We start from the raw sequence: 12,025 nt of genomic DNA on the forward strand, positions 1-12,025 counted from the left end.
AGAGAGAGGAATGAGTGTTGTTAAATATGGCTTCCCTTGGCCTTTGCAAGGCATCCTGGAGGTCAATTAAATAATATAACATATTGAAAATATTACTGTTGCAACATTAAATCAAAATAAAATCACTAATGAGATATTTACGTTCTTTGTGTGTGTCACCTTGAATCTGGTATGTGTCTTACCCTCACAATGCATCTCCAATCCACTAAATTTTCTTTGGAAATATTTGCTCTGTATTTAGAGTTTACAAAATTAACAGATGAAAAAGTGGATTTCATACTCCCAATCTGTTCCAAATTTTACTTAGAAGTTTTCCAGTAGCCACATGGAACATCAATTTAAATTTTTCTATTTTTAGTGAATTAAAATCAAAGTAAAATTCAGTTTCTCCAATTAGCCACATTTCAAGTGCTCAGCCACATGTGGCTAATGGCTATTGTACTGAACAATGCCAGGGTATGCATATGTGAGATGAGATTTTAAGAATTACAAAATGATCCTTTGGATGCCTGGCTTGGGTGTGAAACAGTGACCAATACTATCCCTTCCTCTCCACTCCCACACCACCTTCCTTCCATTTACACCAAGCACTTTTTTTAGAGCTAAAGATACAAGAGGCCTGAATCAACTCTATCCCAGAGGAAGTCACTATCTAGTGTGGAAATATTTTTTAAGCGATTCTATCATGATGTAGAAACAGTGATACGTACAAATGCAACCAAAATACAGAGAAGAGTAACTGGGGCCCAACGAATGTATAGGATTGTGTCAAATGGAGAATTCCAACCAGAGAAAAACAGCAGAAAGTCAGAATCACACAGGTCTTGTGATTGGTGGGGAGGGTACAAAGAAGACTGGGCTATGGACAAAGTAGAATGAGGCTTGATTTTTATCCCGGCTGTTGAAACAGATGATTGAAACATTATCTTCTGAGCTTCAAATACCCTCACATCCCCACTCACACTACACACACACACACACACACACACACCTGTGGACATTACAGCCAGACCTTGGATTTCCATGTCCCCAGACCCTGAGATGGGCAAGTCCAATATGAAGGATGGGGAGAAGAGACCCCCTACGATCATTTATCCATTTGACAATCAGTAAGTGTTCAGTTGCTCAGTCGTGTCTGACTGTGACCCCATGGACTGCAGCATGCCAGGCCTCCCTGCCATCACCAACTCCCAGAGCTTACTCAAACTCATATCCATTGAGTCTGTGATGCCATCCAACCATCTCATCCTCTGTCGTCCCCTTCTCCTCCCACCTTCAGTCTTTCCCAGCCTCAGGGTCTTTTCAAATGAGTAAGTTCTTCGCATCAAGTGACCAAAGTATTGGAGTTTCAGCTTCAGCATCAGTCCTTCCAATGTATATTCAGGACTGATTTCCTTTAGGATGGACTGGTTGGATCTCCTTGCAGTCTAAGGGACTCTCAAGAGTCTTCTCCAACACCACACTTCAAAAGCATCAGTTCTTCAGCGCTCAGCTTTCTTTGTAGTCCAACTCTTACATCCATACATGCCTACTGGGAAAACCTTAGCTTTGACCTTTGTTGGCAAAGTAATATCTCTGCTTTTTAATATGCTGGCTAGGTTGGTCATACCTTTTTTTCCAAGGAGCAAGCATCTTTTAATTTCATGGCTGCAGTCACCATCTTCAGTTATTTTGGAGCCCCCCAAAATAAAGTCTCTGTTTCCATTATTTCCGCATCTATTTCCCATGAAGTGATGGGATCAGATGCCATGATCTTAGTTTTCTGACTTTTGAGTTTTAAGCCAACTTTTTCACTCTCCTCTTGCAGTTTCATCAAGAGGCTCTAGTTCTTCTTTGCTTTCTGCTATAAGGGTGGTGTCATCTGCCTATCTGAGGTTATTGATATTTCTCCCAGCAATCTTGATTCCAGCTAGTGCTTCATCGAGTCCAACATTTCTCATGATGTACTCAGCATATAAGTTAAATAAGCAGGGTGACAATATACAGCCTTGATGTACCCCCTTCGGGATTTGGAACCAGTCTGTTGTTTCATGTCCAGTTCTAACTGTTGCTTCTTGACCTGCATACAGGTTTCTCAGGAGGCAGGTCAGGTGGTCTGGTATTCCCATCTCTTGAGGACTTTTCCACAGTTTGTTGTGATCCACATAGTGCTCACTAAATGTTAGCTGTAAGGGAAGCTGGCACAGTAAATACACACTTTCTGGTCTCAATACTTGTATGATCTAGCTGCTGTCACTGTCAGCCTCATCTATCATCTCATCGCTCTGTTAACACATTATTTGAACAGTTATTTGGGGGCGAGGTACCCCGTCCCTTCCCTTTGCCACCAAGAGAGGGCCAACTCAAGAAGTTTCTAATATCCTCCACCTGCATGGTAAGCTCACAGGAACGTCATTCTAATCGCTTAATGGGTGAATTGCAACCCTTTGGTTGCAATGAATGGTTCCTGTGCCATCCAAAGAACCTATGTCACCAAATAGTTAGAGACAACACAAATACTTAATATGTTCACATCTTAAAACCTATAGAGAAATTTTCTTGCCACACCATAATGCTCTCACCTGTTTTTATAAGTGTGAGGCCTTTCTCACCTAAAAAAATAATCTGGTGGATTCTTCATTAGCTCGAATAATCAACTTTCTTCCCCAACTCAGTTTCTCTTTTCGGATTACAAAAAAAGGAATTTCACAGAGATCATTTGTCTAAAGCCAGGCGGACTGCGGCCTCCGCGGATGCTCCCCCTGGACTCCGCCCTAACCACGCCTCCGCACTCCTACCCCGGGCCCCCGAGTCTCCGCGGGCGCTCGGCCCCACCCCTCACCGGACCCGCCCCTTTCCCCGCCCCTTCAGCAGCCTATAAAATCCGGAGCGGCCTCTCGCGCCCGGGAGTGGCCGGCGGGCGGACGGGAGTACTGGGCATGCTCAGCGGCGCAGGTTTTGGTCACAAGTAGGAAGGAGCTAGTGCACGACACCGGCAAAGAGAAGCGCCGGCCGCCGCCGCCTCGGAGCAGGAGCGGTGCGGGAGCCAGAGCGGGCGAGGGGTCGGGCGGAGGGCCGGCCAGCCAGCCAGCCCGGCCTCGGGGCCGCCGCCGCCGTCCGCGCGGTGCGCCCGATCCCTGCCTAGGTCCCCGGGGCGGCGAGGACCCCGCGCTTGGGAGCCGGAGGGGACTGGACCCTCCCTCCGCCGGCTGGGGCCCGAGGGCGCCTCCCCCCCGCCACACCCCACCCCGGGGTTGAGCCGCCGCCGCCTTCTGCGGGCAGCTGAGCGTCCGACCCGCGCCGCGCACCCCGAGCCCGGAGCGGCCGCCGCCGGCCCCGAGGGCGGAGAGAGGGGGCGGCCATGGGGCTGCTGTCCCAGGGCTCGCCGCTGAGCTGGGAGGAGACCAAGCGCCACGCCGACCACGTGCGGCGGCACGGGATCCTCCAGTTCCTGCACATCTACCACGCAGTCAAGGACCGGCACAAGGACGTGCTCAAGTGGGGCGATGAGGTGAGCGCCCGGCCCCCCGCGCCCCTTTGTTCGGCGAGTCCCCGGCCCCCTCGGTCTGCGCCCTTCGCCGCGCTGCCCCGAGGGTCGGGCGCCCGGCGCTGTCCAGGGCCCTGCCTGCTCAGAGCCTCTGGCCAGACGTCTCTCTCCCATTCATTCATTTGGGGTTCCTCTCCATTCAGCAAACGCGGAGCAGGCGCTGGGAAGGCGTTGAGCGTGCCAGAGTGTGACACCGGGTGCCTGGAGGAGTTTTCAGGCTAGGGTGTCTGCCGCCGCCGCCTATTGATCCACTGTCCCCGTCCCGTCTCAAAATGCCACTGAAGTGAAAGGGACTAGGTTGGTTTCAGAAGGCCGGTTGCTTTTCGGGATCAGGTCTAAAGGATTTCACTTCCGCCCCACCTCATCCAGTTACCTTTTAAGCCTCCAGCTTCTCCATCAACCACCTCTCGACCACAACTTTATAGGTGTAAATTAAAACAAATTATGGGAACTCGGAGAGCTTCAAAATTAGGATTTGTTAGTGCCTTTCCATGGCCCAGATTTAGCCTGTAAACTTTCCGAATCCGTGCTTCCCCATGTGTGCGCTTCCAGGTGAAATGCCTCTAGAGTCTCAGTGTTGAACCATTATTTATTGGAAGGATCTGGAAAGCACTGCCTGCTGTTAAGAGTCTTTTCTGCCAAAGCTTTCTATGTCTTCCTTGGCTTCCTGTTTTTAAGAATCACTTGTATATACAGTTCGAATCGAGTGACTTCTCAAAAGGTCCGTCTGTTTTTCGTGTTTTACGGCCCATGGCTTGCTCAGGTGTAAATTATTTATCTTCTCGGCAGTGTTATCACTCCTGACCTAAGTGTCAGGGTGCTGCTACACCAGTGCCCGATCCGTCTCCTTGCAAAAAGTTTGTTTTTCTATGATGGGAAAATGGCTCTGCCTCTCATAGTAGTTGAAGGAATTGTGCTGTTGTAAGCTAGAAAAGTAACTTGACTTGTAACGCATGTTTCTACTATATGGTTCGCCATACCTTATTGGACAGAGGAGGGGTACAGTATGTGTTCGGTGATAATTCTTCAGTTTTACTCTAATCCTTGGTTTTGTTTTCAACAGCATCCGACATTTTATGTACTTGTATTTATGATCTATTCTTGTGTTCCCTCTAGATTTTTTCTGTCCCACATCTCCCTTTTTTCCCACTAACAAACCAGTGTCCTTAGCAATGAGGACTGTTTAACAGAAACCACGAATTAGAAAAGTTATCTTAGATTTAAGAAATACCCACTGACCATGTATTATTACTCTAAATCATGCTTCAGTCATGTCTGGGTAGTGTAGGATTTTCACAGAGAAATTCCTGCCTGCCAGTACTGACAGTCCAGTTGGGAAATGGGCACCCTGACCCAAGGGGAAGACTTGAGATTGTGTAGACTTCTCAGGTGATGAAGAGAAAAGCCACACTCTTTCTCTTCCTGGAATGGCACTTGACTGACATGTTAGTCTGCCCCAGGTTGTTGCTGTCTTCTCTCCTTGACCTGGGGCATTCAGATGCTGGTTCTCCACTGTGGTACCTCTGCATTTCTGGGCAGAGAGAAGATGTGACTTGAGGGTTGCCGGGTGGGGGGCGGTGGTGGGTGGTGTGGGATCTCCTGAGTATTTGCTGGTGTTTGTGTACCTCTGGCATTATGCAAAGGTAATCACTGTTATGTTACCAAAAATTACTTTTCAAACTGGAGATCATGATCCATTAGTGGGTTGAGAAATAAATTTAGACGATTTTAGGAATCTGATTTTTTTATAACAGATTTTTTTGTCCAAAAGGATACATGACCCGATTCGAGAGTGGTTGAATCCACAGATGCTGAATGGAAGGCTAACTATGGGCCTTGAGCATCTGTGGATTGTGGTGTCTGGTGGGTCCTGGAACCAGCCCCTCATGGATACTGAGGGATGACTGTGTATTCATTTATGTATTGTGTGTATTTTATGGTCTTTCCTCCTCTGCTAGATTTTTGTCTCTCCAAGACTGTAAAAAATGAAGAGTAGGATGAAGAGTATTGGTTTATCATACATAGCAAGGATATTATGTCAAACCTGAATAATTTGAGTGTGTGGGGGGTGGTATGTTGGGTGCCTGTGTTGCAGTAAATTACTACTCTGGTTGCAGCTAAGGAGTTTGGAAGTCAGGGTCCCACACTGATCGTGTGAGGTGGGGTACTGAGAGCAGCACAGAAGTTAACACTGTTAGCACTGATCCTTGCACTTGGTGGGAGCTCCCTGTCACAACTACTGAGTAACGTCTGCAGGCAGGGTTAGCCCACAAGTGAGCTTGTCTGTATTCAGAAGCCTAGGCGACAACCAAGAATCAGGCCAGGCAGATAAAAGTGGGGAAGGGTGTGGTGGGGACTGTGGCCCCGGAGATGCAGGTTGGCCCCACCAGACAGAAAGGGGTGTTTGGGACATGATACGTTGGGCTGTGTCGGTGTGATACCAAATTCTGCTCTTTCTGGAGGTTTTGGTGTTGTGCTTACAGGACCGTGGTCTTGGATTAAAAATAAGATGAAAGGAGTCTAAACCCGTGGTTGGAAGGAGAGCCTGCCATCTTGGAAATGCCTGGCGCTAGGGCAGTGTTTGATGGTGTTTGTCGGGAAGAATTTGCTCTTGGAGCTGCCCTTGTGTTGTATTCCAAGGCCTGCCAATGGCCTGTGTGGCTGTGAGCCTCAGTTTCCTCCTTTGGAGCAGAGTTGGTCCTCTTTGAAATCCCCCCGGGCATAGCTCGTCTTTAAACTGCTGACTGAGACAGAGAAGGCTGGCACCAGCCACGGGCCAAAGGGGTTGTATCGCGCAGATGTGTGTGCTGGCTTTTTGGAGCTCAGAAGTGTTTTCCCGTGAGAACCTTACAAACAGGCAGACTCCCAGGTCAGCTTACAGGTGCAGGTCTCGCCTTGAATGTGGAAGATCCCAACCCCAGCCACCAGTGATCCCGCTGCTTCTGGAGGGAATTGAAGTTTTAACTCCCAGGTATAGAGAAGATGCTTCGTGTAGGCCCAGGATGGGGGTCTGGGGAAGTTGAGATGGCTGTTCCTGGGGGCCCTGATGTCCGTTAAGCCTTCTTTTATCCAAAAAAAAAAAAAAAAAAAGGCACTTCTCTCTCCACAGCCCACACACAACGTTTAGGTACAGATTTTGTTTATAACTTGGAGTATGCACCTAGGAAGTTTATAAAAGCTGAACGTGTTGCAGTAAACATGACTCCAATACCCCTCTAGCATCAGCTACCTGCCAGCCTTTTCAGATTCTTAGTGGCACAGGCATTATCAGAATTGAAATCTGTCTGACTCCAGGGACCTTTCTTAAATACATTATACCAGGGTTTGGATTATTTACAGTGTATGAGATTTCATCAAATTTCTTCAAAGTCTCCTGGTTAGAGAGGTATCAGAAAAACATTTTAAAGGGAACATACATTTTCCTGAGTTGTTTTTTTTTTTTTTGACCCAATATTATAGTGGCTTTCAAAGGAAAGAAGGTCAGTTGTCCTCTAATTAGCAGATATAAGTACATGTGAACTTTTAAGAGGAAAATACATCTTTAATATTTATGAGTGCGTTGGTATCATGCCTAAAACCATGAGAAGGATTTATAAAAGGCTGGCATATCACTCACTGAACTTCAAATTACTGTGTAGGTTGAGGATGCTTACATGACTAATTAGAAAATGCATAGCTTGTTAATAAGCTTATGATTTTATAGCAAAAATAACATCCTGAACTATAAATCTAGAATGGACAAAAGCATAGTCATTTGAGTCTAATCGAAGGTTCTGTGTAGCTTTGGACAAGTTGCTTAACCTGTCTTAACCTCAGTTTTGTTATCTGTAAAATGGAGAAAGTAATTCCTTCCTTATAGAGTTAGTAAGATTAAATGAGATAATATTGGTGAAATGGCTTACAATCAGTGTCTTGTCTTTTAAGTAAGACTCATAAATGGTAGCTTAAGATATGTGCTTGGAAGTGTTTAAATATCCAAGATACCATTCATTTAAATTGTCTCATTTAAATAGCTGTGGTCTTTGGGGAATGAGGCATTCCATTTTTGTGGGTTTTTAACTGAAATTTGCCATTCATGTATAATGGTGTTCCATTAGCTTAGTCAGTCACGGTTTATTGTATTTCTGAACTGCATTTCAGAATTTAAATTGTATTCTTTTTTCTTTATTTTTTTTAAATCTCAGTTTTATTTATTTACTTTACAATATTGTATTGGTTTTGGCATACATTGACTTGACTCTGCCACAGGTGTACACGTGTTCCCCATCCTGAACCCCCCTCCCACCTCCCTCCCATCCCATCCCTCTGGGTCATCCCAGTGCACCAGCCCCAAGCACCCTGTCTCATGCATCGAACCTGGACTGGCGATTCGTTTCACATGTGATAATTTACATGTTTCAATGCCATTCTCCCAAATCATCCCACCCTCTCCCTCTCCCACAGAGTCCAAAAGACTATTCTATGCATCTGTGTCTCTTTTGCTGTCTCACATACAGGGTTATCGTTACCTTCTTTCTAAGTTCCATATATATGCGATAGTATACTGTATTGGTGTTTTTCTTTCTGGCTGACACATTTGAGTCAGTTCTAATGAGGTGGATGAAACTGGAGCCTATTATACAGAGTGAAGTAAATTTTTTTTTAATGCCTTATTAGACACTGACTTCTTAGAATATGGTTTTGAGCACAGATTCCTGAGAGTCATGCAGAGTCCATCGGTCATCGTGTGCTCTCTGCACGTGAAGCACAGTTGCTGCATATTTCCCTCTCTTCCGATCATCATGGACATTAACAGCCTCTACTGACATTCTAAAGCTCTGTGATGAAAGCCGGGGAAAAGAGCGGAACATGATTGGTACCTTCTGGTGATTTCCGCCCCCCCCCCCCATAATTACCTTTCTCAACCAAGAGGTTCATTTTTGAAGATGAGAGAACCAGATCACTGACCCTGTGTGTACAGTTGGGGTTTTGAGCTGGATTTGAGCTGCACTGGTCCACTTTATACATGGATTTTTTTTTTTTTTTCAATAAATACGTACTACGTGATCTGGACTGTAAAGTTAACATGCAGATGTCAGGCTATGGGGAGAGTCGGCATCGCTGACCCCCTCCTGGTTTGAGGGTCAATTTCGTTTATGTTAGGAGCTGAGTTTGGGTGCCTCCTCTGGTGTCCATCTCACTTTGGGAATTTCTTTCCCCTTATTCATTTTGTGTTGTATAGTTTTATGTGGACTTTCTTTTTAAACCAGTTTCATTGAATTATAATTTACATAAAATAATACACACCCATTTTAAATGTAGAGCTCAGTGACTTTTAAGAAGTGTATACAGCTAGATACCTGCTACGGCAGTCAAAACTTTAAAATATGAAACGTATATATTGTATATAAAACTTTCATGCCCTCCAGAAGTTCCCCTTGTGCCCTTTGCAGACATGTGAGACTCATATCCCCTCAGGTGATTCTGGTGCTTGAGCACGTCATTGGGAAGCTGCCCTAGAGAATCCGCGCCTTATCTAGATAGAGCAAAGGGAAGTCATTCCAGGCGAGTGAGCAGTGTAATAAAGGTGAGAAGGTGAGCGGCTCTGTGCCTGGCGGTGGTGTCAGCGCAGTGAGCGGGCAGGATGAGCATGCAGAGGGCTTTGGATACATGGAAGCTTTGCTGTACCTTAAAGGCACGAGGAAAACACAATGGAAGGAAAGATTTATTCCTTCCGTACGCCTGGCTCCCCTCGAGGATGTTTCCAGACCTCTGAATGAGTTACTAACACCCCATCGTATCCTTGTTGAATTCTTCTCCAGGAAGAGGAATGTCCAGGATACCGTTTCTAGTGGTACCACTTTCAGAAATGTCTAGAAGTGGTGTTAGCAAATGTACTTAACAAGAACTCTGTGGGTACCTTCATTTTGAAGGAGAAACCTCAGTAAAGTTCAGTGTAAGACCCCATATCTTAAGATGGCAGAATATTATTTGAGCCTCTCACACAGAGTTTGTGTTTCTGAATGTTTGTTTCGATGCCCATTTGAGTATGTTGTTATACGGGGCATTACTGCTGTTGCGTTAACTGGATAGGCCATATCCTAATGAGCTTGCTTATTCATATTCTCTGTTTATACATTTGACCAAGTTAGGTGTATTTTAACAGCATTTTTTAGATATAGTTGACATAAGCTGCACATATTTAGACTGTACAATTTACTAAGTCTTGACATAGATATAATGTGTATATATATACACATACACCTGTGAAGCCGTCACCACCGTCAGCATAATGAAGATGCATCGTCTCCAGAAATGTCCTTGTGTCCCTTCAAAACTCGCTTTCCGTCCCCTGCATCTGTAGGCAACCGCTGACCTGCTTTCTGTCACCATAGCTCAATTTGCATTTCCTAGTTTTATATCTAGGAAATCACACAGCATGTACTCTTTGGTCTGGCTTTTGTTCTGAGACTCATTTGTGTTGTTGGATGTATCAGCGGTTCACTCCTTTTCATTCCTGAGTAGTATTCCACTGTATGTATACACGACAGTTTGTTTATCTTTTCACTGTTTGAATTGTGTCCAATTTTTAGCTGTTACAAAGCTATGAAAGTAAACGTTCAAGTCTTTTCTATGGACTTAGGCCTTCGTCTATCTTGTTTATTATGTAGGAGTGATGTACGTTAACTCTTGAAGGAAACTACCAAACTTTTCCAGAGTGATTGTACCATTTTGCATTCCCATCATCAGAATATGCTGGTTCCAGTTCAGCCATATTCTTGTCACCACTTAATATTCAGTTCAGTTCAGTCGCTCAGTCGTGTCTGACTCTTTGCAACCCCATGAATCGCAGCACGCCAGGCCTCCCTGGAGTTCACTCAGACTCATGTCTATTGAGTCAGTGATGCCATCCAGCCATCTCATCCTCTGTCGTCCCCTTCTTCTCCTGCCCCCAATCCCTCCCAGCATCAGAGTCTTTTCCAGTGAGTCAACTCTTCGCATGAGGTGGCCAAAGTACTGGAGTTTCAACTTTAGCATTCCTTCCAAAGAAATCCCAGGGCTGATCTCCTCCAGAATGGACTGGTTGGATCTCCTTGCAGTCCAAGGGACTCTCAAGAGTCTTCTCCAACACCACAGTTCAAAAGCATCCATTCTTCGGCACTCAGCTTTCTTCACAGTCCAAGTCTCACATCCATACGTGACCACTGGAAATACCATAGCCTTGACTAGTCGGACCTTAGTAGGCAAAGTAATGTCTCTGCTTTTCAATATGCTATCTAGGTTGGTCATAGCTGTAAACATCTTTTAATTTCATGGCTGCAGCCACCATCTGCAGTGATTTTGGAGCCCCAAAAAATAAAGTCTGACTTAATATTAGTGTCTTTAATTTTAGCCATTCTAATTGACTTGTGGTGGTATTTTATTGTATTTTTTATTTGCATTTCTCCAAGACTGCTGATTTTGAGTACCTTTCCATGTGCCTATTTGCCATCTGTATTTTTTTTCTTTTTTGGTGAAGTGTGTTGAAATAATTTGTCTATTTGTGTTGTTTTCTTATTACTGCGTTTTGAGAGTTCTTTGTATTCTAGATGTAGGTCTTATATCAGATACATGCTTTGCACATTTGTGTTCCCAGTCTATTTTCATTCTCTTAATTGTGTCTTTTGAGGAGCAGAAGTTGTTGGTTTTGATGAAATCTAATATGTCCTTTTTTTTTTTTTTTTTAAGGATCATGTTTTTGGTCTGGTATCAAGGAAATCTTTCCTTAGTTTTACATTTAGGCCTATGACCCCTTTGGAGTGAATTTTTGTATATGATGCCGGGTATGGATTTTGTGGTTTGGTTGCTTTTGCACAGTGCTCTGGCACGGCTTGTTGAAGAATCCTTTCTCTGTTGCTGAAGGCCTTTGCACATTCTTACACTGTCCGTTGCCTCTGCGGGTGCGGTTTCATTTCTGGACTCCACACTGTTCGTTGATCTCTTGATCTTTATGCCAATACCACACTCTCTTTTATTGCTATAATTCATAATTACGAAGTTTTGATCCCAAGTAGTGTTAACTCTCCAACTTTGGTCTTTTTCAACTTGTTTTGATTTTTTTAGGTTCTTTGAATTTCCACATGAATTTTAGCACAGCTTGGCAGTTCCTACCCAAAGTGAACCCTGCTGGGATTTTTGTCTGTGGTTGCATCAAATTTATAGATCATTTGGGGAGAGCTGACATCTTAACAATGACGCTTCCAACCCAGGAGCGTCTCTCCACTTCCTTGTTTTTCTCTCAGTGGTGTTGTGTAGTTTTTGGTGGCCGTCTCTCATGTCCTTTGTCAGATTTATCACTGTTTCATATTTTTTATTGTAAATTGCATTACTCTTTAAGTTACACTTTCTGATTGATTGTTGCTAATACATTAAAGTGGATTTTATGTATTTATATTGTATCCTGCAACCTTGTTAAAACTGTGTTTTGAGCATACAGCGTACAGTGCTAGTAACTGTTTTAATGTTTTTGCTAATTCTATC

The 12,025-nt window shown here is 44.5% G+C and overlaps 1 protein-coding gene across 4 annotated transcripts in view; it reads left to right on the forward strand.

Moving 5' to 3' along the window:
- Positions 1-3,319: 3,319 nt before the first annotated feature.
- Positions 3,320-12,025, forward strand: part of GCLC (glutamate-cysteine ligase catalytic subunit) — a 45,095-nt gene continuing 36,389 nt past the window's right edge. For all 4 annotated transcript variants that reach the window (XM_068994134.1, XM_068994135.1, XM_068994136.1 and 1 more), the window contains exon 1: positions 3,320-3,490. In XM_068994134.1, the coding sequence (XP_068850235.1) occupies positions 3,341-3,490 (150 nt within the window). In that variant the 5' untranslated portion in view covers positions 3,320-3,340. The remainder of the gene's footprint in view (positions 3,491-12,025) is intronic.

The sequence above is a fragment of the Capricornis sumatraensis genome, chromosome 22 (assembly GCF_032405125.1).
Source record: "Capricornis sumatraensis isolate serow.1 chromosome 22, serow.2, whole genome shotgun sequence".
NCBI classification, from domain to species: domain Eukaryota; kingdom Metazoa; phylum Chordata; class Mammalia; order Artiodactyla; family Bovidae; genus Capricornis; species Capricornis sumatraensis.